The 25,249-nt window shown below is 51.2% G+C and overlaps 1 protein-coding gene across 1 annotated transcript; it reads left to right on the forward strand.

Annotated features, from left to right (window-relative positions):
• The first annotated feature begins 7,241 nt into the window (after positions 1-7,241).
• Positions 7,242-25,102, forward strand: SRRM2 (serine/arginine repetitive matrix 2). Its single transcript, XM_065893223.1, has 15 exons — positions 7,242-7,460; positions 10,669-10,942; positions 11,831-11,938; positions 12,114-12,278; positions 12,462-12,539; positions 12,983-13,045; positions 13,129-13,161; positions 13,381-13,431; positions 13,595-13,687; positions 14,349-14,547; positions 15,858-22,537; positions 23,278-23,562; positions 24,635-24,748; positions 24,888-24,998; positions 25,093-25,102. The coding sequence occupies exons 2-15, from the start codon at positions 10,701-10,703 to the stop codon at positions 25,100-25,102; spliced, it is 8,232 nt and encodes a 2,743-aa protein (XP_065749295.1). The 5' UTR covers positions 7,242-7,460; positions 10,669-10,700.
• The last annotated feature ends 147 nt before the right edge of the window (positions 25,103-25,249 follow it).

Consider the following 25,249-nt stretch of genomic DNA (forward strand, 5'->3'; position numbering starts at 1 on the left):
ACAGCTTCCCCTGGGGTCAGCCCTCATGGCTACCTGTACCCTGACCCACTTCAGGAAACTGTCTCCTGAGTGAGCTCCTGCAGCCGCTGGTCTGGCCCCCTCCCTTCTGCCCTCTCCTCTTGCCCATCCTCCTCAGCCTCCTCCAGCTGCCCCCTCCAACTTGCAGCCCCAGGCTTGGCCACTGGGCCCCTCTCCTCTGCTTGCCATGTCATCTGGGAACACCCACCAGCAGCTCCCTGACCCCCGCCCCCACTCTGCCCCTTTTCACGTCCACCAGGCAATTTTGAAATTTTGTTCCTGCTCAGGATCCTGATGTCCCCCTCCCCCATCTCACTGCTCCCAGCAGGATCCTCTGGTCCTGAGAACATGCCATGGGACAAGCCTGGAGCTGACTTGAGGGGGATGGTCCTCTGGCAGGTGACAGTGGGGTGGGGGACCCCAGGGATTGCTGGGTGCAGAGGAAGGAGCAGCTTGGCACCCTCCCTCCCCTGCCCCACTCACACTCCCTGCCCAATTTCCCCTACTCCCTAGCGAGTTCAAAGGTACCCCCACATGCTGGTGGGGCAGCTCTCCCACCCTGGTCCCCTGCCCGGCACCGGGTCCTCACCTTCTGAAGAGAGCCAAGCTCTCTCCTCTCTGGCTCTTAGCCTCTAGCTAGGCCAGGACACGAAATGGACTTGGGCGTGCTATTTCCTTGCTCCTCCCTCCTGTGCCCGCATGACGGCTTCTTAGAAAAACAGTGGCTTCACTGAAACCACGTGACATTTTTCTGAGGCTATGATGGTTCATTTCATTTTCTCTTTCACCTGCTCTACAATAAAAGCATTTAAGATGTACCTAGTTGTGGGACAACTAAGGGCACTGTGGGTGCAGGTGAGGGGGAGAGGGAGCACCCAGCTCCTGGGCAGGCTTCCCATGTGGCTGGTAGAGGAGGAATGTAGAGGCACTGGGCCACTAGCTGCAGGAAGTGGGGCCAAAGACTCCACAGTTCTGAGCCCTTTGGAGAGGAGGCTGAGCTCCTTGTGTAAGCACAGCTTTAAGTGCAGCCCCTATGTCCAATCCCTGCCCTCTCAGTCTGTAGCCCCCAGCTCATACTCATTAGAATCCCGGGAGCCAACATTTTTGGCAGGAGATGCTTACCCTGGGAGCTCGCAGCTGGGAGCCTTCAGTCCTGGGAGACTTCCTGGAGGAGGTGTTACTTGGGCTTGGGAAGGCAGTGACCAAGGGGTGTCCTGGGGAGGGCTAGCAGGAGGGAGACTGAGGCTTCCTGGGGACAGGTCCTGTGGGGGGGGCCCAGGGTCCCTGACACATACAAAATGCCACTCATCTTACCATCTGCCGTCCACCACCCACCATCCCTGTATCTCTGCATCTAACTACCTACCTTTGTGGAGAATGCAGCCTGCCTGATACGTGTGCCTTGACAACCAGGAGAATAGAGTTCCTCTCTTAACATGAGGTTGTTTCACCGTTACTTTAACTAATATCCTATAGATGGGTATTTAGCTTTTTCCCATTTTTTTTCATATTATGAACTTGTGCCAACACTATGCATGCATGGATGTCGCCTTCTGATCTTCAGCTGGCACGGCACTCTGTGACCCCTCCAGGGAGCGGCTCCCACCAAGGCTCTGGGGGCTCTGAGGTGTGAGGGTACCAGTTGGGGGAGTACCGCTTTATATTTTTATAAAATATGTTTATAATTTTTAAGTGATGGGATTTTGGTTGATCTTTTATTTTTCAGTGTTTGGGGGTTTTTTCCTCAGTATTTTTTAAAATAAAAAAGTGGCGGGGAATTCCCTGGTGGTCCAATGGTTAAGACTCCATGCTTCCACTGTAGGGGATGTCAGTTGACCCCTGGTTGGGGAACTAAGATCCCACATGCCATGCAGCATGGCCAAAAATTAAAAAAAAAAAAAGTGCCACGTCTGGCAGTCATAATTCATCTGAATTTTCATAAAGCCTCAACTGCTAACCTCTCCAAAGAGACTAAATATGCAGTCCTAACAAAATAAAGTTAGTGCTGTAAAAGCTCTAGAAACCCCCAAATTACGGACAGCATCCACCCCGAGAAGGAAGGGATGGGGAGCACGGTGCTGCCCTGGGCCAGGGCGTGTTGCACAAGGACTGCCGGCCACAGGGAAGGAGGCAGTGCCTGTGAAAGCTCGGGACCAGGACAACCCTTGTTGTCCATGGAAGGGCTTCCCTTATCAGGGTCCTGTCCTGGGCACAAGATCAGGGTCATCTTCCAGGGCCTTGGATCCGAGGTTTCTTCGGGGGCCGAGTGCTGCTGGGAGGTTGCTCAGGCAGACACTCTGACTGGTGTGTGCCCCCCTCAACCTGAGCTGAGGCTACCTGGTCCCAGCCAGGCCATCGAGCCCACACAGGGCCTGGAAGCTACCAGGCCTGGCCAGCACCATGCTTACAGGCCTGTTGGAGGGGGCGAGCTGGGACTGGGGACCTCCAGATCAAAAGACCATGTTGGAAACCCTCACAGTTGGCCCAGTGTGCCTCAACATCAGCCCTGGGAGCTGCCCTCCTGCTGGGGCCTGGTCTCCCTCTGGAAGGGAGGGTGAGATCCTTTTCGAGACCTCCTGCCCTCCCACCCCATTTACACCCTCCCTGCTGTTCCCATGATTGGTAATTGCCTATTATTTGTTTATTTATGGTCTGTATTGCCTTGGGTGGAATGGCAGCTCCAGGATTCCTGGGTCCAGAAATCAAGAGGTGGAGGTGGGAGAGGCTCCACTCACCCCTGCCCCAGAGGTCACCAGCACCTCAGGCTCCGGTGGGCCAGCAGCTTAAGTTCCAGAAGGAGGAGTGCTTCCACTGGGGTGTTGCGAGGAGGCCAGGGAATCAGAGGTTGAAGGCACTGGCAAGGCCTGTCCGCCTGGGGGAACAAGCAGAGGCAGGTGTGCACGTTGAATCTTCTTCAAGTAGAAGGAAAAGAGGCTACAAAAAGGCCTGGTTCTGAGGCCCTATTAAGGAGTTTGAGAGTTTATCCTGAAGGCATTTGGGAGAACTTTAAGCATTTCAGAAGGTTGCATTTTAGATATCTTACTCTGATGAGATAGACGCTAAAGTGTTAACTGTGGTTGTTTCTGGGGGCAGGGAATTGCCTCTGTGCGGTTTGACTTTTCGCTTATCTGTATTTTCTCGTTTTCTACAATGACTATGGCTTACCTATATGGATGAGGTTTCACGGGGCTGCCATAACAAATGTCACAAACGGCATGGCACAAAACAACAGGAATTTGTCACAATCTGGAGGCCAGAAGTCCTAAATTGAGGTGTTGCAGAGCCTCCCACCCTCCAACTTCTGGTGGCTGCTGGCATTCCTAGGTTTGTGGCTGCACCACTCTAATTTCTGCCTCCATCTTCCCATGGCCTCTCCTGTGCATCTCTGCGTCTCCTCTTCCTTTAAGGACATCAGTCACTGGATTGAAGACCCACTCCAAACTCATGGTGATTTCTTCTGGAGATCCTTAACTGGTTACCTATGCAAAGCCCTTTATTCCAAGTAAGGTCATGTTCTGTGGTTCTGGATGAAGTTTGGGGGGCCACTAGTCAACCTACTACACTGTAGGATACAAATGAAGTTTCAAAGGAAAATTTAAAAATCTTTTTGGGGGTCCCATGAAGGTTGGAGGGGAAGCCCAGAGGCTGGGAACCCGGAGAAGAGTCCACCTTTAGAGTCTAGAAAGGAAAACATTTGTTCACACAGAGACCTGCATAGTAACGTTCATAGCAGCGCTGTTCACAATAGCCAAAATGTGGAAACAACTCAAATGTCCATCAGTGAACACATGGGTAAACAAAATGTGGTATATATACATTCAGTGGGATATTATTCAGCCATAGTAAGGAATGAAATTCTGATACATGCTACAATATAAACCTTAAAGACATTATGCTAAGTACAAGAAGCCAGATACCAAAGGACAGATATTTTATGATTCCACCCTATGAGTGTTGGGCTGCACACAACAGGCCTACAATGCCTGCACTTGCCTAGCTTTAAGAATGAAGAAAGAGCCCAGAGTCATCAACACAGATGTCAAAGGTTTAATGGATAGGGGGTTCTTATAGTTATCCATTTTATACATATTAGTGTATATATGTCAATCTCAATCTCCTAAATCACACCACCAACTAATAAGAACGTGCTGTATAAAAAAATAAAATTCAAAAAACAAAGCTGGCTTACACACACACACACACACACACACACACACAAATAATAATAATGGATAGGGGGGATCTTACATGTCTGAAGCAAGGTCCCGGAGCAGATCCCCACCGTGCGCAGCTGAGGGTGGGCAGGACATAATGGCAGTCTTCTCTGTGGGGAGGGGTGGGAGGTTTGATTACCAGTTATAGGGGCACGCCTCTCACTGCCCCTTTGATAAGAACAATCACTAGCTGGGGCCTGGAGCAAGTACGTAGGAAGGTCAGTCATGTGCTTAAGATATAGGTGAAGCAGGCACTGGTCGGGCAGGGGAATATACAGAGAGCAAGAGAACAGCCATCTCGAGTGGCCTGACCATACAATGAGGTACCTAGAATAGACAAATTCATAGAGACAGAAGATAGAATAGAGGTTACCAGGGGCTGGGGGGAGGGGGGAGTGAGGAGCTGGTCTTTAATGAGTCCAGAGTTTCAGTTTGGGGGATGGAAAACATCTGGAGGGCTTCCCTGGTGGCACAGTGGTTGAGAGTCTGCCTGCCGATGCAGGAGACACGGGTTCGTGCCCCGGTCAGGGAAGATCCCACATCCCACGGAGCGGCTAGGCCCGTGAGTCATGGCCGCTGAGCCTGCGCATCCGTGAGCCTGTGCTCCACAACGGAAGAGGCCACAACAGTGAGAGGTCCGCGTACCGCAAAAAAAAAAAAAAGAAAAACTTCTGGAAATGGATGGTGGTGATGGTTGCACAACATTGTGAATGTATTTAAATATTTATTTTTAAAAAAATATTTATTTATTTATTTATTTTGGCTGAGCCAGATCTTTAGTTGCGGCATGTGAACTCAGCTGTGGCATGCATGCAGAATCTAGTTCCCAGACCAGGGATCGGACCCAGGCCCCCTGCAATGGGACCGAGGAGTCTTAGCCACTGGACCACCAGGGAAGTCCCTGTGAATGTATTTAATGCCACTGAATTGTACACTCAGAAATAGTTTAAATGGTAAATTTTATGTTTATGTGCATTTTACCACACACAAAACAACTGCACTAGAATACCATTTCTCACCTATCAGGTTAGCAAAAATGGAAAAGCACAGAAATGTATTCTGTTGGTGAGGTAGTAGGAAAGTAGGCCCTCCCATATTTTGCCAATGCAAACTGGTATAACCCTTACTGAGAGGACTCTGTCCTTACTAACAAAACTACATTTGTCTTTACCTTTTGCCCTAGCAATTCCACTTCTAGGAATTTACCTTGAAGAAATACCCGCTAACAATATGAAAATACATATGCTCCTGGTTACTCATTGCAGCATGGTTTGTAATTAGAAAATATTGGAAACAATTTAGATGCTCATATATAAAAGAGTGGTTAAATAAAAGTCCATCCATACATCTCTGTGAACTGATATGCAATGATTTCCAGGATATATTGCTAAGTGAAAAACAGTAAAGTGCAAAAGAGTATCTATAGTATGTTAAAGGAGTCTAAGAATGCAACATGCATGATTTTGAATTTTCTTTTGTGATTAAGGATATTATCAGAACAATTGATAACACCTCTATATAAGGTTTGTAGATTATAGTATTATTTCCATGTTACTTTTCATATTTTGAAAACTGTGCTGTGGATATGTAAAGGAATTCATAGTTCTCCCCATAGGAAAAGGAGATTGTCACGAGCATTAACTGCAGTGATTCATGTACAGAATTTAGCACAAAATATTCAGTAAATACAGGGAATAACATCATTGGGAATTTGATTACAGGGAAGGGTCTCACTGAAGGTGGTGGGTTTTAAGAAACCACCACCTTCACCCTCAACCTCAGAAACACCAGCTTAGGCCCAGAAAAGACACAGGCTTTGCCAGTTTGCCATAAATTACCCCAAAGGTTCATCCAGCTCATGGAAGCACTTGCCGCAGTTCAGAGGCAAGATTACAACATCCCGGGCACCGTACACCGAAGCTACAGTTCCTACGCCAAGTGGTGGGTGGCCCAGTTACAGCGTCTGAGATGACTTTATCCTTCCCTGGTTACAAAGAAAACTAACATTAAACACAATCAAACTCAAACGGACTACAGTTCATTATGTGTCTGCCACGTGCTGGGTCCTGTTGAGGGTGCCAGGACTGCTGAGTGCGAGCCCAAGGTCAGGTTAAAATGTTGGCCTGCCTGCGAAGCCTAGCTTCTTCAAAGTCTGCTCTGAGGGAGACTGGCTGGTTCTCAGGCTCAAAGAAAACGGACTTAAAACCATTAACCTAAGACATTCTGCAGAAGGGTGAAAAACTTAAGGGTGTTTGTAACGCGTTTGCCCACCCACGACGTATATAACATGTCCCAGGTTCTGTAGGCGAAAATCACATCGCTGCCTGGGCGCCTTACTCGGAGATCATAAAAAAAATCATTCCCCAGGGGCAGCCGGCCGGGTTCAGCGGCTGGAAGCTGCGAACACCACGGCCTCCTGGCTCAGCCTTTGGCTCAGGCCCTGGGCCTGTAGCTGGGCTCTGGGGTTCCGGGGGTGTCCGCTGGCCGGGGTCTGGGGGGCGGGCTCTCCTGGGTGCAGAAGGACGGGTGCGGCGCGGCCCCGGGCTCGCCCCAGGAAGCCTGCGATCACTTGCAAACAGCTGTATCAGTGGGCTCGGGCTCATCGCCTCCCAACACGGGGAGACAAAATGGCGGTCGCGTGGGGGCAGGGAGGGCGAAGCTACGTACGGGTTCCATGCCACGCTAGAACTACAACTCCCAGGATGACCTGGGTCGAAGGTGGGCGGCCGAGGAGAGCGCTAGCGTCGCTAGGCCCTGTGTCCTCCCGCCCCCTAGTGGAAAGTCTCTGGAATGCGTTGTTTGCTCCGGTCTTACCCCCAGACCTTCCTCGCAACTGGCTGACGGGAATCGTAGTTCTTCGACGACAGAGTTGAACCTCCTTCGGGCCTTACGAAACTACACTTCCCGGTGCGGTTTCGGCGCCTGCGCACAAGGCCGCGGGGCGTACTACGGTTCCCGGCAGGCCCTGCGACGCGCGCAGCTGCGTGCTGACGCACATAATTGGTCGTGCTGACGTGCAGCGCGGCCCAGGCGGGGTGCGAGTGGCGCAGTCGGAGTCCGCTGCGGCCCCGGAGGAAGCGAGGAGTCGGCGGTGTTGGCTGAGGCGGGCGGGCCGGCGAGGCAAGGCGGCGGCTCCAGGCCCCGAGGGACTGAGGAGCTCGAGCAGCGGCAGCGGCAGCGGCAGCACCTCTCCCCCTCGGAGGCGGCGGGCGGAGGCGGCGGCGGCGGGTGAGAGAGCGCGCGAGCTGGGTGGGGGAGGGGCGGCGGCCCCGGCGCAAGGCCAAAGCGCGCGGAGAACGGCTCAGGCCGCCGCGCGCACGCGCGCTCGCCGCCCCTAGCTCGCGCGCGGACGTCCTTGCTGGTCTGCCTCCCCTCCCCCCTTCTCGCGGTTCTTGTCGCGCGCGGGCTTTTATTCTTCCCTCCCCCATGGCAACGGCGCGCGCCGCCGACTGCACTCGGGCTCGCGCGCGCTCTCGAGGGGGGAGCGCGCGACTCGGCTTCTCCCTTCCCCGACGCGTGCGGCGAGGAGGCCCTCCTGCAGCTGTCTTTGCCGACATTTTCTCGGCGAGGAGGGGGCTGCGGCGTCCGGGGCCCGCTGCCGGCTCCTTTCCCCCGCGCTTCTCCGGCGTCCGGCCTACCCGTCCCTCCCGGGGGCCTGGGGTCGGGCCCGGAGCCTCCCATACTATGGGGCGCCGCGCAGCCCCCTCCCCCATTTCTCAAGGCTGAAAATAGGCCTTGGCCGCTCAGCCAGTGCAGAGAAGGCCTTGAACTAGATGTCCGGGAGAGTTAGGCAGTTTGGATTCATTACTGTCTGTCATGAGGTATTAGGAAGAGAAGGATTCTAAACGTTTTTTAAAAAATTTACGTATTTGGTTTAGGTATGTAAAGGCAGATTACATGCTCCTTTCTTTCTTGCACTTTTTCATCATCTCCCCCAAAGTTGTGTTACGGCTGGGGAGGAGGCTGCCAGCCCTTCCTTGAGGAGAAAACGCTGGACTTTGTCATTATTTGGCACACAACTTTTCTAGGCCTTGGTTTTCACTCGGACGCTTTTCTAAGATATCTTCTGGGTCAAAAATTGAAGAGTTGTGTTTCCTCTTGAGTGTGAGTCGAGGTCTCTTCCTGAGCTAGTGTTTTAGCTTCTGGGGTTTCATAGTGTCTCCTCAGCTACTACAGTGCCCCAGTGCTGAGCTTGTTGTGCTTATTACTTTTGTCCATTTTCTTGCGCACACTCCTCCCTTTTTGGTGCGTTTTTTTTCTTGACTACCATAATACTGAATTTCAAGACCCCCTTCTGCCTGGTTAGTTGGGCATCGTGATAATTTTCCAACAGAAAAAACTCCTTTTTGTCTTTTTTTTTTTTTTTTTTTTTTTTTTTTTTTTTTTTTTTTTTGCAGCTTTTACTGTCAGCTTTTAGCTTGGGTGATTTTTGCATACCCCACAGTCCTGGACCCCAGTTTAAGTGTCCTTATTTAGGTTTTGGTGATTGTGTTGTTAATACACTTTTTGGTCCATCCATCCTTTTAGTGTTTTGAGCACTGTCTTAGATGCTGTGGTATTTCTGTTTGTTTGGGTTTTTTTTTTTTCCTTCTTTTTTGGCTCATTCCATAAAAGTTCTCCAGTCTGTTGTGATTTAATATCCTTTGCTTAGCAGCTGCTGGTTATCCTTTTTCAGGGAGTGGGAGGATTATTGTGTGAGGTGGTATGGAAGTGTGGGTGAATGGTTAAGCTGAAGAATTGATTGCAGGTCAGAAGCGTTCTGCAAGGGAAGCAGAAACTGGGTAGGGTATAGAGAGCCAAAGAAGGCCTAGCTTTAGAATAGGGAGGAGAAAATTTAAGAAAATAAAAGTGAGGGTTGGAAGATTTCTTGTGCTGTAAAGAAATTTTTCATTTCTTTGCACAGTTCCATTTGCCTTTCATAGATTTAGCATCATTTGTCACTCCTTTAACCCAGTATTGTTATTTCATTTTGTTTTGCTTTCAGATCTCTAGAGTCTGCAACTGGGATTGGGCAGGGACCAGCCTTAGAGTTGGGGGGTAAGGGGCTCCAAACTGTTCTAGAGTTGTCCTAGCTCCCTTTCATTCAGCATCTCCCTGTATGGTGGGGGGGGGGCTTTAGTACATTCTTCCAGGTATTTGTATGATGTTTCTTTCAGAATTTTTAAAATGAAGCCTTTTCTTTTATCCAGTTCTATGTTTTTCCCCTTTACTTTCACTAATCTCTCCACTTTGTCCCTTGGGTTCTTTCCTGGGATCATTTTCCCTCACACATTTCCCCATGTGAAACTATCTCGGACAGGATGAGTTGGAGAAAAAAACAGAGTACATGTAGCTGGAGAAAGGAATAGAGTATACGTAGCCAAGAAATCTAATCAGTAAAACTAGGGTTAGAGGGCTCTTCAGAGTCATGCTGGGGTTGGGACAGATTGAGAGGATAGAACCTGGTAGGAGGCACGTGATAATGAGAGGGTTAAGGATGGCCTGGAAGAGAAAAACTAGGAAATGAGATAACGAGACTGTTAGGGAAAGTTGACAGTTTGACATTAATGAAAGTGAGGTATGAAGAGTGGCGTTTTTGTAAGTGTAGGGGAAGGAATGTAGAGGAGGTATGGGGACAGTTGGAACAGAGGAGGCTTGTTTGGTGTATTTAGAGCATTGAGTTGAAAATGTAATATTTTACAGGAGCTAGTGAGAGTTCGGTGAGCCACAAACCATGTGAGAAATCCTATTGGGAAGGAAATTGAAGGAATATATTATTAGTCAGGATAGTTGATTGGAAATGACCCCTACTTAAGAGGTGAAGTATAAGAGGATTACATATCCAAAGTTCATGTGTTTCTGATGTGCATGCTGACCTTTAGTCTGGGCCACCTTTTGGATATCTAGGGGCTGTTCAGTCAGATTGTATTCATAATTTCTGGCTACCTTCAGGGGAGCCTGAAATGCTTAGGTCAGTTCTTGAAGAGTCTAGACTTGGACTGCAGGCCTTTGGGTGCCACAGATCTTCGTTTGGTGTTTGTTGTGCCCTGTTTGGAGGCCTCAGTCAGTTGCCAGGGTTAGGAATTAGAGTAGTTGGTGAAGATACCAGTTGTGTATATTGGGGCTAAAGGAGAATAAAGAGAGAGTGTGGAGAAATTTGGGAGAAATGGGATCTTTGTTTTGGGTGGAAACAGGAAAGCTAGGTGAAAACAAGAGTGGCTCTTGGACATTGTGGGGAAAGGCTGTAAGAGCTGGGCTATGATTTGGTGGAAAGAAAGCAGTGCTGGAAGGATGAAGAACAGGTTTTTTTAGGAGACCAGGAGGATTATGCAGCTAAAGGAGGTTTAGTGTGGAGAGACATGCTGAAGTAGGGTTGAAGAAGAGCAGGGATTTGGGTGGTGGTAAGTGGCTAGTTTGGGGCCAGGGGCCTGACCCGTGTCTCCCCGCTCCCCTTCAGGAGCGGTGGTGCCCCACCCCGGGCACGGGGCCATGTACAACGGGATCGGGCTGCCGACGCCCCGGGGCAGCGGCACCAACGGCTACGTCCAGCGCAACCTGTCCCTGGTGCGGGGCCGCCGCGGTGAGCGGCCTGACTACAAGGGAGAGGAGGAACTGCGGCGCCTGGAGGCTGCCCTGGTGAAGCGGCCTAATCCTGACATCCTGGACCACGAGCGCAAGCGGCGCGTGGAGCTGCGATGCCTCGAGCTGGAGGAGATGATGGAAGAGCAGGGGTGAGGGAGGGCTGGGGGAGAGCCAAGCACTGAGTGAGTGCAGAGCTGGGGGAGTTAGGTGGGATGTAGGGAGCTTAGGGCTGGTTGAAAGAGGCCTGGAGAGGACTTGTAGGAGGGGAGGAGGTAAAGGAGCTAGCGGATTGAAAGGAGTTAAGGGACAGTTCAAAGTGAGAGATGAGGAACCTGTGTCTGGGATATAAAAGGGAGGCTTTTATGAGATATTTAGATGGAGGCACATGGGGAAAGAGGGGGGCCATTGAGAAGCAAATATGTGCTTTAAGGGAGAGGTGGGGAAGCAGACCAGGGAAGAGACAAGAGCTAGCTAGGTAAGCTGATATGTGTTGTCATTGGTAGAGAAAAGGAAGGTAAATGGATTTAAGGATTGAGGCCTTGGACAGTAGCAAAGGCAGGAAAACAGGAATTGGAATAATACCCGGATAAAAGGGATCATGGGTTGGATAGGGAATTGAGATTTTGGAAAAGGAACCTATTAAGGCAGAAAACCTTTTAGAGCAGTGGTTTTCAAACTTCAGCAGTGGCGCCCGTTTCATATAATGCATGTTCCTTTGGAATCCCAGGAAATGAAAGACTTGTTGATTGGATTTGGGGAGGAACACCTGGAACTCTGCCTGCTTAACTTTCCTCTCTTGGCCCCTGGAGTGTAGCATGTTTAAAATCCACTGTTCTAGAGGGTGTAGTTAGTGGAGGGAAGAAAGATGACAGGAAAAGAGCAGGATTTAATAGAAGGGCCCTTTGGGTGACAGTGAGTGAAAAATTGTATGTGTGCATGGAAAGGGAAGGGATCCTGCTGGGAACGAGGGAACTGTAAACCTGGGACTGGGGAGAGTGTCTAGTCACCCTCTAACCCTGAAGGCTTTTGTTCTCCAGGTACGAGGAACAGCAGATTCAGGAAAAAGTGGCGACCTTTCGACTCATGTTGCTGGAGAAGGATGTGAACCCTGGGGGCAAGGAGGAGACCCCAGGGCAGAGGCCAGCGTGAGTGTTTCCCTCTCTCGATTTTCTCTGGCCTCTATTCTGCTTTTGCTGTTCTCTCTGTTTAGTTTGGACTTTCTCCCTGCTCTTGTCTTCATTTTCTCATGGCTGTTTGTGTGAATATGACTCTGCATTTTGTTCTCTATCTCCTTTAGACCTTTGATCTTTTCTCCTCTAGGGTAACTGAGACTCACCAGTTGGCAGAATTGAATGAGAAGAAGAACGAGCGACTCCGAGCTGCCTTTGGCATCAGTGATTCCTATGTGGATGGCAGCTCTTTTGATCCTCAGCGTCGTGCTCGAGAAGCTAAACAACCAGTTCCTGAGCCACCCAAACCTTACAGGTACACAAGACCAAGAAGCCAGTGTCAAGTGTCAGTTTCTCTTCCTAATTCTAAGCACTCTGCTCCATTTTTTGTGTGTGGACTATGTCTTTTCAAATTCTTGAGATTTTGTTTTTCTGAAGTTGAAATGTCTAAGAAAGTTTGTCTTAGCACCCATCTCTGCCGTTTTTCATCTTTCCTCAGCCTTGTCCGGGAGTCTAGCAGTTCACGCTCACCAACCCCAAAGCAAAAGAAGAAGAAAAAGAAGAAAGATAGAGGACGGTAAGTTAGTTGGAAAGCTATTCTAGTAGCCAGAGGACCAAACCTGTCATGTTTTTTCTCTCTCTGGAAAGAGAGTATTCTTATTTCTAGGAAGTAGGAGAGAGTTGTCAGAAAAGTCAGGGTAGAGGGAGTTACCATTCAGGGCTCAGCTGGTAGAAGAAATAATGTGTGCTGCTTCGGTGGGGAAGGGTTGATTCTGTACCTCTGCAGAACTGATCAGCAGCATTTTGGAGTTATGTTGTTCTTTCCATTTTGGGGTTTGTTGCTATATAATAGGGAGGTACCTACGCCTCTTGGAGAGTAAATAAGTTCTGGGCTTAGATCGGCACATTGGTGCTATTGGAGTTGTTCTGTGCTTTAGAAGCCTTTTTGGGGATGGATTATAAGTGGGTGGGCCAGGGAAGGAGGCAGGCTGAATGACCTGTTTCTGAACCCACATTTAGCAGGTCAGAGAGCAGCTCTCCCCGACGAGAGAGGAAGAAGAGCTCTAAGAAGAAGAAGCACAGGTATGAGGTGGGAATAATTGGAGAGGTTTGGTGAGTCCAGGCCTAGGTAAAAAATAATAATTTTACTTATTTTTTACCAACAGGTCAGAATCTGAATCCAAGAAAAGGAAGCATAGGTAAGAGCTCTTTGTGGCATAGGGAACATAGTGGCACATGGAGCGGTGAGCCATTGCTTGATGGCCTTGCTGGCTCTTTGGGGTTTTTTTTTTCTTGGGGTAAAGCTCAGTTCCTTGATCTTCTACTGTCAGTAACTCAGTTCTTTCCATTTTACTTTTCATTTTCTTTCTTTCTTTAAAAATGATTTTTATTTTAAATAATTTTGCCTTATTTCTCAGGTCTCCTACTCCAAAGAGCAAACGTAAATCTAAGGACAAGAAGCGGAAGCGGTGAGTGAATTAGAGGGGAGTTTGCTTAGTGAGTAGATGAGTGCCACCTGGGGATAGGGCAGAATCAGTTACGTCCCTGACTGGTAAAAGGTTGAAGGGTGGATAAGGGGAACCCAGTGCAGGTGTGACAGCACCCTGAGCTGTGGTGGTGGTCTTCCTTCAGGTCTCGAAGTACAACACCAGCCCCCAAGAGCCGACGGGTGCACCGTTCAACTTCTGCAGACTCTGCTTCCTCTTCAGATACTTCCCGCAGTCGGTAAGGGGTGGTCCAGGAGGAAGGGAGGGAGAGGGACTTGTGGGTTAATCAATTTAATATTTATTGAGCGCCCACGGTGTGCTAGGCGCTGCACAGACCATTCGGAAGACACGGTCCCTGCCCTCTAGGAGCTGACAGGCTAAAGCAACAGGATGGACAGACATATACATTTCCCCTTCTCTTTTTTTTTTTGTTTTTTGTTTTTTGTTTTCTTTTGTTTGTGATTTTTTGTTTTGTTCTGATATATATGGATTGCCAGAATAGGGAGGGTGGTGGTTTGTTCGTGGTGTCTGGGGGAGGAAGGAATCCTTACCCTGGCTTCCTTAATCGGGGAAGGCTTCCTGAAGGAGGTGGGCTCAGAGGTGAGTTGTGAATGAAGTGGGTAGGGAATGGACTGGGTGGAGGGTTTTGGGAGGTTTGGGGGAGGTAAATATAAAGGGGTAGAGGGAGAACATTTTTGGGGACTGATGTTGAGAAGAGAAGGAGCAAAGTGAACTGGACTTGAATTTCAATATGAGTTACTTGAATCCTGTGAGTAAGAGAAGGTTCTTTGGAAGAGGGTTATATTGAAGAAAGGTGGATGGGAGCTGGGGAGGGGGTTTTCTGTTCTCCCCTGAACTGATTTTCTTCCTCTTTTCCCATCCTCAATTACCTCCCTCAGGTCTCGAAGTGCTGCAGCTAAAACCCATACTACTACCTTGACTGGGCGAAGTCCTTCCCCTGCTTCGGGGCGTCGAGGGGAGGGAGATGTACCATCCAGGGAACCAGGTATCACCAACATAGGGCAGCCTAGTAGCCCGGAGCCTTCTACAAAGCAGCCTAGCAGCCCTTATGAAGACAAAGATAAAGACAAGAAGGAGGTATGTTCTTGAGTTAATGGATATTCTTTGGTTTGCAGGGCTGTGGATTCAGGATAGGTGTGTGAAGTTAAGGGAGAAGTAAGGTCTGGTTTTGTTTCTTGCATTCCTCTCAGTTATTCATAAAGTTCTCTTTTTCATCTGCAAATCCTTTAGAATTGTGGCTTTCAAACTTTACTGGGTGTTAGTAAGTTTTACATCACTGTCTTCTTTGTACTTATAAGTTGATAGAACTGGAACAAAAAAAATTTTTTGAACTACACCTAACTTTACTACTTATAGTGTCTCTAGTATCAGTTTCATTAAATGCTGGTTGTGGCTCATTAAAGCTTTTCAACCCACTGGGTTGCTGCTTGCAGTCTGAAAACACAACTTTGGAAAGATCTATTCAGTACCTGTTCTTTTATACTTGCTATTAAAATTCAAGCTCTAGGGCTTCCCTGGTGGCGCAGTAGTTGAGAGTCCGCCTGCCGACGCAAGGGACACGGGTTCGTACCCTGGTCTGGGAAGATCCCACATGCTGCGGAGCGGCTGGGCTCGTGAGCCATGGCCACTGAGCCTGCGTGTCCGAAGCCTGTGCTCCGCAACAGGAGAGGCCACAACAGTGAGAGGCCTGTGTACCGCAAAGAAAAAAAAAAAAAGAAATTCAAGTTCTAATCATGTTTTCTTACATCAACAATCACAGTATAATTTTAATTGCTTTTTGCTAAATTTGTAGCTCTCCTGTCTGTTTTCCATGTTACCCAGAGTTGGTTTTCCAAACTGCAAGTAGGATCATCTCAGAAACTTAATTTACTTCCTATTGCTCTTGACTTTAACATTTAAAGCTTTTATAACTTGGTCTCTTTCTGTATTTCCCTGTACTTCATTCTGGTTTTTTATTCACATAAGTCACGTACTCAAATCTTTGTCTTTTTTTTCTTTTATTTTAACATAGTTATTTTTTAAGCGTGAAGTCAGTCATTTTGGGAAACTGCTTTATCTTTCCATTTAAAAATACCTTCTTTTTTGCACTCAGCATTTTGTAATGGTTGTCTGTTGTGAAATATAGTATATTAGTTTGCATTATGTTTTTTCTCTGGATAGAAGACTCGAGATTGTAGACTGTGTTTTCGTACGTTTCTCACTGTGTTTTATATTATGTGATCTCTTGTTATTGAATGAATGTGACTGCCTGTGGTGAGGAAAAGGACCAGTTGGTATAATGGGGTGCATAGAGGAAAAGTTTCATAGGAAAGGGTGTTGGGATCTTACAGGTGATAGGAAGTTTTGGTGCTTACATACCCATATCCTTACTCTTTTTTCACTCTTAGAAATCTGCAGTTCAACCTAGCCCCTCTCCGGAAAGGAGCAGCACAGGGCCAGAACTACCTGCTCCCACTCTGCTCCTTGCTGAGCAATATGGCGGCTCCCCACAACCCCTTGCAACAACCCCCTTAAGTCAGGAGCCAGTGAACCCCCCTTCTGAGGCGTCTCCAGCCCAGGGCCATTCACCACCTAAGTCTCCTGAGAAACCTCCCCAATCTTCTTCAGAGAGCGGCCCGCCCTCCCCTCAACCTACCAAAGTTTCTCGGCATGCCAGCTCTTCCCCTGAAAGTCCTAAACCTACACCAGCTCCTGGGTCCCGCCGAGATATTTCTTCTTCTCCTGCATCCAAGAGTCGCTCACATGGCCGAACAAAACGGGATAAGTCACATTCTCATACTCCTTCTCATAGAGTGGGGAGGTCCCGTAGTCCTACCACTAAGAGGGGGCGGTCTCGGTCTCGAACCCCTACCAAGAGAGGTCATTCTCGGTCCCGGTCACCTCAGTGGCGTAGGTCCCGGTCTGCACAGAGGTGGGGACGATCTAGGAGCCCCCAGCGACGTGGCCGCTCTAGGTCTCCTCAGCGACCAGGCTGGTCCAGGAGCAGAAATACACAGAGAAGAGGCAGGTCTAGGTCAGCAAGACGAGGCAGGTCACACTCTAGATCCCCTGCAACTAGGGGCAGATCTCGTTCTAGAACACCCACCCGGAGGGGCAGATCTCGGTCTAGGACACCTGCCAGGCGGAGGTCACGATCTAGAACACCCACTAGGCGCAGGTCTCGGTCTAGAACACCAGTCCGGAGGGGCAGGTCTCGGTCTAGAACACCTGCTAGGCGCAGATCTAGGACCCGATCACCAGTACGAAGGAGGTCTCGTAGTAGATCGCTAGCCAGGAGAAGTGGCAGGTCACGCTCTAGGACCCCAGCCAGGCGTGGGCGGTCACGCTCCAGAACCCCAGCCAGGCGTGGGCGGTCGCGCTCCAGAACCCCAGCTAGACGAAGTGGCCGGTCACGCTCTAGAACACCAACCCGGAGAGGGAGATCTCAGTCTAGGACACCAGCAAGACGAGGAAGATCCCGTAGTAGAAGTCTAGTTAGACGGGGAAGATCTCACTCTAGAACACCACAAAGAAGGGGCAGGTCTGGCTCATCATCAGAGCGGAAGAACAAATCCAGAGCATCACAGAGAAGGAGCAGGTCCAACTCAAGCCCAGAAATGAAGAAATCTCGAGTTTCTTCGAGGCGGAGCAGGTCTCTCTCTTCACCAAGGTCTAAAGTAAAATCCCGCTTGTCTTTGAGGCGAAGCCTTTCAGGGTCCTCTCCACGCCCTAAACAAAAGTCTCAGACACCACCAAGGCGCAGTCGCTCAGGATCATCCCAACCTAAAGCTAAATCTAGAACACCACTAAGGCGAAGTCGCTCTGGTTCTTCTCCGCCTCCTAATCAGAAATCTAAAACGCCATCAAGACAAAGTCATTCCAGTTCATCTCCTCAACCTAACGTGAAATCTGGAACACCAAGGCAAGAGTCTGTAACAAGTCCCCAGGTAAATGAACAATCTGCAACACCACAAAGGCAGAGCCGTTCTGAATCATCACCTGATCCTGAGGTGAAGTCTAGGACCCCTTCGAGACATAGCTGCTCTGGGTCTTCTCCTCCTAGAGTGAAATCTAGCACACCTCCAAGACGGAGCCGATCTGGGTCATCATCTCCACAACCCAAAATGAAAGCAGTAACGTCACCAATCCAAAGCCATTCTGGCTTCTCTTCTCCAAGTCCTAGTAGAGTGACATCTAAAACACCTTCAAGGCAAAGCAGATCAGAGTCTCCATGCTCCAAGACAGAATCTAGATCGTTGCAAAGACACAGCCATTCTAGATCCTCCTCTCCAGATACCAAAGTGAAACCTGGAACACCACCAAGACAGAGTCACTCAGGGTCTACTTCGCCGTGCCCCAAAGCAAAGCCCCAAACTCCACCAGGGCATAATCTTCCTGGATCAAAGTCACCATGTTCCGAAGAGAAGTCTAAAGATATATCAGCACAGAGTTGCTCTGGATCTTTCTCCCTCTGTCCAGGAGTAAAGTCCTGCACACCACCCTCAGCTCTGCAACAGAAAGGACAATCTCCAACTTCACCAGACTCCACATCTGGTACTTCAAGTCCAGAAATGAGACAGAGTCATTCTGAATCTCCATATCTGCAGACCAAATCTCAGACACCTCCTAAGGGTGGCCAGTCCAGGTCCTCATCTCCAATCACTGAGCTGGCACCCAGATCTCCAACAAGACAAGATAGAAGTGAATTGTCAGAAGGTCCTAGGCTGAAATCTGGAATGTCTCCTGAGCAGAGCGGGTCCCATTCTGACTCTTCCCTATATCCTGCAGTGGACTCTAAATCTCTTCTGGGGCAGAGTACATTGGAGCCTTCTGAATCAAAAGAAAAAATGAGCTTACTCCTTCAGGAGGATGTTACTGCATCATCTCCAAAACCAAGAGACAAATTGAGTCCTCCTTCTGTGCAGGATAGGCCTGAGTCCTCACCAGTACTCAGAGACACCCCTAGAACTCCATCAAGGGAAAGAGGTGGTGTTGAGTCATCTCCAGATACAAAAGACCGAAGTAGTGCATTAACTAAGCCAAGCCAAGATGAGGAATTAATGGAGGTGGTAGAGAAATCTGAAGAATCCTTAAACCAGGTCCTGCCCCATTTGTCTCCAGAACTTAAAGAAATGGCTGGAAGTAACTTTGAATCATCTCCTGAAATAGAAGAAAGATCTGCCATGTCTTTGACTCTTGACCAAAGCCAGTCACAGGCTTCTTTGGAAGAAGTCCCTGCAGTGGCCTCAGCTTGGAGCGGGCCACACTTTTCTCCAGAACATAAAGAACTGTCTGACTCTCCTCCCAGAGAGAATAGCTTTGGATCACCTTTAGAATTTAGAAACTCTGGCCCTCTTGCAGAAATGAATACTGGATTTTCTCCTGAGATTAAAGATTTGAATGGACCTTTTCCTAATCAGCTGGAGACAGATCCATCTCTAGATGTGAAAGAACAATCAACAAGGTCCTCCAGACACAGCAGTTCTGAGTTATCCCCAGATGCGGTGGAAAAAGCAGGAATGTCTTCAAATCAGAGTGTCTCTTCGCCAGTACTTGATGCTATACCTAGAACACCCTCAAGGGAAAGAAGTAGTTCTGCATCTTCTGAAATGAAGGATGGTTTACCCAGAACCCCCTCAAGGAGAAGCAGGTCTGGGTCTTCCCCAGGACTTAGAGATGGGTCTGGGACTCCCTCAAGGCACAGCCTATCTGGGTCGTCTCCTGGAATGAAAGATATACCTAGAACACCATCCAGGGGAAGGAGTGAATGTGATTCCTCTCCAGAAGCAAAAGCTTTGCCTCAGACTCCTAGGCCAAGGAGTCATTCTCCATCATCCCCAGAGCTCAACAATAAGTGTCTTACCCCCCAGAGAGAAAGAAGTGGGTCAGAGTCATCAGTTGAACAGAAGACTGTGACTAGTACTCCTCTCGGCCAGAGACGTCGGTCTGGATCTTCTCAAGAACTTGATGGGAAACCCAGTTCATCGCCTCAGGAGAGAAGTGAGTCAGACTCTTCTCCAGATTCTAAAGCTAAGACACGAATGCCACTTAGACAAATGAGTCACTCTGGATCATCTCCAGAGGTCGACAGCAAATCCCGGCCTTCTCCTCGGCGTAGTAGGTCTGGCTCATCTCCTGAAGTTAAAGATAAGCCAAGAGCAGTACCCAGGGCACAGAGTGGTTCTGATTCCTCTCCTGAACCCAAGGCTCCTGTCCCTCGGGTCCTTCCAAGACGAAGCAGATCAGGTTCATCAAGCAAAGGCAGAGGCCCTTCGCCTGAAGGAAGCAGCAGTTCTGAGTCCTCTCCAGAACACCCACCCAAATCCAGAACTACTAGAAGAAGTTCTAGGTCATCACCAGAGCCCAAGACCAAGTCTCGTACTCCCCCTCGCCGTCGCAGCTCTCGATCGTCTCCTGAGCTGACTAGGAAGGCCAGGCTCTCCCGTAGAAGCCGTTCTGCATCATCCTCACCAGAGACCCGCTCTAGAACTCCCCCAAGACGCCGAAGAAGTCCCTCAGTGTCTTCCCCAGAGCCAGCCGAAAAGTCAAGATCCTCACGCCGGCGGCGTTCAGCTTCATCTCCACGCACTAAGACAACTTCAAGGAGAGGCCGTTCTCCTTCACCAAAGCCTCGTGGGCTGCAGAGGTCCCGTTCCCGCTCGAGGAGGGAGAAAACCAGAACAACCCGTCGTCGAGATAGGTCTGGATCTTCTCAGTCAACCTCTCGGAGAAGACAGCGGAGCCGGTCAAGGTCTCGGGTTACTCGGCGTCGCAGGGGAGGCTCCGGTTACCATTCAAGGTCTCCTGCCCGGCAGGAGAGTTCCAGAACCTCCTCTAGACGCCGAAGAGGCCGCTCTCGGACACCCCCAACCAGTCGGAAGCGTTCCCGCTCACGCACATCACCAGCCCCATGGAAACGCTCCAGGTCTCGGGCCTCTCCAGCCACTCATCGGCGATCCAGGTCCAGAACACCCCTGGTTAGCCGACGGAGGTCCAGGTCTCGAACTTCACCAGTCAGCCGGAGGCGATCAAGGTCCAGGACATCGGTGACTAGACGAAGATCTCGATCAAGAGCTTCCCCAGTGAGTCGAAGGCGATCTAGGTCCAGAACACCACCAGTAACCCGCCGTCGTTCAAGGTCTAGAACACCAACTCGCCGACGCTCCCGTTCTAGGACTCCACCAGTGACTCGGAGAAGGTCCAGATCTAGGACCCCACCAGTAACCAGAAGGCGATCTCGAAGCAGAACCTCCCCTATCACTCGCAGAAGATCAAGATCCAGAACATCCCCGGTCACCCGAAGGAGGTCAAGATCTCGCACGTCTCCGGTAACTCGAAGGAGGTCTCGCTCTCGAACCTCTCCAGTGACACGCCGCCGATCTAGGTCCCGAACTCCTCTAGCTCTTCGGCGCCGCTCTAGGTCTCGGACCCCATTGTTAGCACGCAAGCGTTCTCGAAGTCGCTCACCACTTGCTATTCGCCGCCGTTCTAGGTCCCGTACTCCACGAACAACTCGGGGCAAACGGTCCTTAACAAGATCTCCTCCAGCTATCCGCAGGCGTTCTGCGTCCGGAAGCAGTTCTGATCGTTCACGTTCTGCTACTCCTCCAGCAACAAGAAATCATTCTGGTTCTCGGACACCTCCAGTAGCGCTCAATAGCTCCAGAATGAGCTGCTTCAGTCGTCCTAGCATGTCACCAACTCCTCTTGACCGCTGTAGATCACCTGGAATGCTTGAGCCCCTAGGCAGCTCTAGAACACCCATGTCTGTCCTGCAGCAAGCTGGTGGTTCCATGATGGATGGTCCAGGTCCCCGAATTCCTGACCACCCGAGAACGTCTGTGCCAGAAAACCATGCTCAGTCTAGAATTGCACTTGCCCTGACGGCTATCAGTCTTGGCACCGCTCGGCCTCCTCCGTCCATGTCTGCAGCTGGCCTTGCTGCAAGAATGTCCCAGGTTCCAGCTCCAGTGCCTCTCATGAGTCTCAGAACAGCCCCAGCTGCCAGCCTTGCCAGCAGGATTCCTGCAGCCTCTGCAGCAGCCATGAACCTGGCCAGCGCCAGGGCACCTGCCATCCCAACAGCAGTAAACTTGGCTGACTCAAGAACGCCAGCTGCAGCAGCAGCCATGAACTTGGCCAGCCCCAGAACAGCAGTGGCACCTTCGGCCGTGAACCTTGCTGACCCTCGTACCCCCACAGCGCCAGCTGTGAACCTGGCAGGAGCCAGAACCCCAGCTGCTTTGGCAGCTTTGAGTCTCACGGGTTCTGGCACAGCCCCGACTGCTGCAAACTATCCGTCCAGCTCCAGAACACCACAGGCTCCAGCCCCTGCAAACCTGGTGGGTCCTAGATCTACACATGCCACAGCTCCTGTGAATATTGCCAGCTCAAGAACCCCTCCAGCCTTGGCCCCTGCAAATCTCACTAGTGCTAGAATGGCTCCAGCCTTGTCTGGTGCAAACCTCACCAGCCCTAGGGTGCCGCTCTCTGCCTATGAGCGCGTTAGTGGCAGAACCTCACCACCACTCCTTGACCGAGCCAGGTCCAGAACCCCACCAGGAGGCCCAGGCTCCAGAACCCCACCATCTGCCCCAAGCCAGTCTAGAATGACATCTGAGCGGGCTCCCTCTCCTGCCTCTAGAATGGTACAGGCTTCCTCACAGTCAGTTCTTCCTCCAGCTCAGGATCGGCCTAGGTCCCCTGTGCCATCTGCTTTTTCTGACCAGTCCCGATCTTTGCTTGCCCAGACCACCCCTGTAGCAGGGTCTCAGTCCCTTTCCTCTGGAACGGTGGCAAAGACCACATCCTCTGCTGGTGACCACGATGGCATGCTCTCTGGCCCCATCCCTGGGGTGTTCCACCCAGAGGGTGGGGAACCAACTGCCTCTATGGAGGCCCAGCAGCCTTCTGCTTTGGCTGCCCTGCAGCCAGCAAAGGAGCGGCGGAGTTCGTCCTCCTCGTCCTCCTCTAGCTCCTCCTCTTCATCGTCGTCGTCATCATCGTCGTCCTCCTCCTCCTCTGGCTCCAGTTCTAGCGACTCGGAGGGCTCTAGCCTTCCCACTCAACCTGAGGTAGTACTGAAGAGGTGAGAGGACTTTTAGAACTCTTCTACGGGGAAGGTTTTGGGGATGGTTGGTGGGGGTGGGGAGGGAGAAGCCCTATCCAGAGGTTCTTGGCTCTCTGAGGAGGTGTGGGGACCATGATCCTTAAGCTGGGGGTAGAAGAGAATGCTGGGTGGGGGTTAACGGGCGGGGAGGAATGGGACAAGTAAAAGTCTCTGAAGGTTAATTCTCTAGAGGATAATGATAAGTTTTCCGTCTCTACAGAGGACAGAACTAGAGGAAATGGACTTAATTTTACAGCAGGAGGGATGGCAGTTAGACCTCAAGAGGAACTCCCTGGGCTGGAAGGATCTTCAGAGGTCATCCTATCCCTCTCCCTGCCTCCAGGCAGGACGGCCCCTCCCCCAGCCAACCCACACACACAGAGGCCTCCCCATGCTGTGGCTCTCCTCTCTGAGGACGGAGAGGACGGAGACCACCCAGCCTGGCTTCCACACCTGAGCCCAGGGACCTTATTCCTCCATCAGGGACATTCTTGAGGTTTAACCTTGATCCCTTTTGCTGCGGGCCCCAGCCTGTTGCTTGTGTTAGCAGAGGTTGGGTCAGTTGGGGCCACTGCTCTCCAGAGAATGCACTCACTGGCTCTCGGAGAGCTCCGGGCCTTTCTCAGGCACCCCTCCCCCACTGCCGTTCCTCCAGGCCAAGGAAGGTAGGGTTGGGGCTGGGGCAGCTTGTCTCCTTGTGACGCCCTCTTCTCCCACAGGGTCCCCAGCCCCACCCCAGCCCCAAAGGAGGCTGTTCGAGAGGGCCGTCCTCAGGAACCGACCCCAGCCAAGCGGAAGAGGCGTTCTAGCAGCTCCAGTTCCAGCAGCAGCTCCTCCTCTTCATCGTCCTCTTCCTCCTCCTCTTCCTCCTCCTCCTCCTCCTCTTCCTCTTCTTCGTCTTCCTCTTCTTCCTCTACTTCTTCCTCCCCCTCCCCTGCTAAGCCTGGCCCTCAGGCCTTGCCCAAACCTGCAAGCCCCAAGAAGCCACCCCCTGGCGAGCGGAGGTGAGTGCTGCCTTGCTTGAGAAGGAAGGGGTGGGGTGTGACCCTGGGTTGTGAGATCCCTGCTGGACTGTGGTGTCTGCTTGTACAGTAGGAGTGGGGCTCTCCTCTCCCTGCTTACTCTGTTGTGCCCTGTTCTGGCAGAGGGCTGTCATCCAAGTGGGTGCTCAAGCCAGAATTGGGGAGTCCTAGGTTCCTTCCTCTCCCTGCCCCTGACATGCAGCCTGGTCCCAGGTTCCAGGGATTCTAGCTTTTAAGTCTCGCCGTTGCTACTGCCAGGGTCTGGCCACCGTCATCTTCTCCCGACTCTATCCACAGCCTCTTCCCTGTCTCCCTGCCTCCACGCCATTCTCTTCCACACGTAGCCAGAGGGATCTTTCTAAAACGCACATCTGGTTACTCCCTTCACAAATCCTTCCGGGACGCCCTGTGGCCTGCAGGATAAAGCCCCACCTCTGCGGGAATGGCGTGTGAGGCTCTTCACCAACTGGCCTTGCCTGCCCTGTGTTCTCCTCTCCTGCCCGCCCCCACACATGCCCTGTGCTCCAGCCACACTCAGCAGCGCCTTGCAGTCTAAGGAGAACCCCATGCCTTTGGACATGCTGTTCCTCCTGCCTGGAATTCCCTTGTCCGCCTGGTGAACTCCTCGTTCTGCAAGACTCCGCTCAAACAGCACCTTCAAGAAGACTACCTTGCCCCTTCCCTGCCCTGCCCCATGTCTCCCTCCCCTGGGTCCCCAGACCCCATGTACATCGGTCCTGCGGGGCTGCTTCCCACACGTGGGGCCAAGCGAGCTTCCCTTGGCCTTCCTTCACCATCAGACTGAGCCCCTCCAAGGGCAGGGACTGTCTTTATCTTTGCCTCCCCCGCTGCACCCCGTGCCCCGCCTGTTGGGGTACTCGGTGGATGGTGTGCGGGCGGATGGGTGAGTGAGCGGATGAAGGTGGGTCTGAGGTTGGCCCTGCGTGGTATGAGGTTTGGTGGTCAGGACCTGGGGTGGGGTGGGGGTGGTCCTGAGTGCTGGCTTGTGGGTTTGAAAGAGTGTGGCACTATGGGGACCTACTCTGATCCCCAGGTCCCGCAGCCCCCGGAAGCCAATAGACTCCCTCCGGGACTCCCGGTCCCTCAGCTACTCGCCTGCGGAGCGCCGCCGCCCCTCACCCCAGCCCTCACCGCGGGACCAGCAGAGGTAGGGTTGCCAGTGTGTGCTGTCCTGCCAGTAGCCCAGTCTGGCTGCCACTGATTTCTGCAAAATAAGTTCTAAGGCTCCAAGGTACCAAGGGTTGGTGGTGTCCTGTGTGTGGTTTCATGTCTGTCCTTCATTGTAGCAGCAGTGAACGGGGTTCCCGGAGAAGCCAGCGTGGGGACAGCCACTCCCCAGGCCACAAGCGCAGGAGGGAAACGCCCAGCCCCCGCTCTGTGCGGCACCGTTCCTCCAGGTATGTGTCTTTGTCACACTCTAGGGCTGGGCTCACTTCTGAGAGCTCCAAGGCTTGCTGGGGCCTCTGCATTGATTATTCTCTTCCATTTCAGGTCTCCGTGAATCTTTTTTGGGGAATTCCACCATACCCCAAGTTCTGGAGCCACAGGACGTGCCCCCTTTCTCCCCAACAGAGCTGTGGGAGGAGGTCTTTGTCTGCCCTCCCTCCCAACCCTGGCAGCATCCTGGGGGGAGGGCTCCCTTCTTTCC

The sequence above is a fragment of the Phocoena phocoena genome, chromosome 15 (assembly GCF_963924675.1).
Source record: "Phocoena phocoena chromosome 15, mPhoPho1.1, whole genome shotgun sequence".
NCBI lineage: Eukaryota > Metazoa > Chordata > Mammalia > Artiodactyla > Phocoenidae > Phocoena > Phocoena phocoena.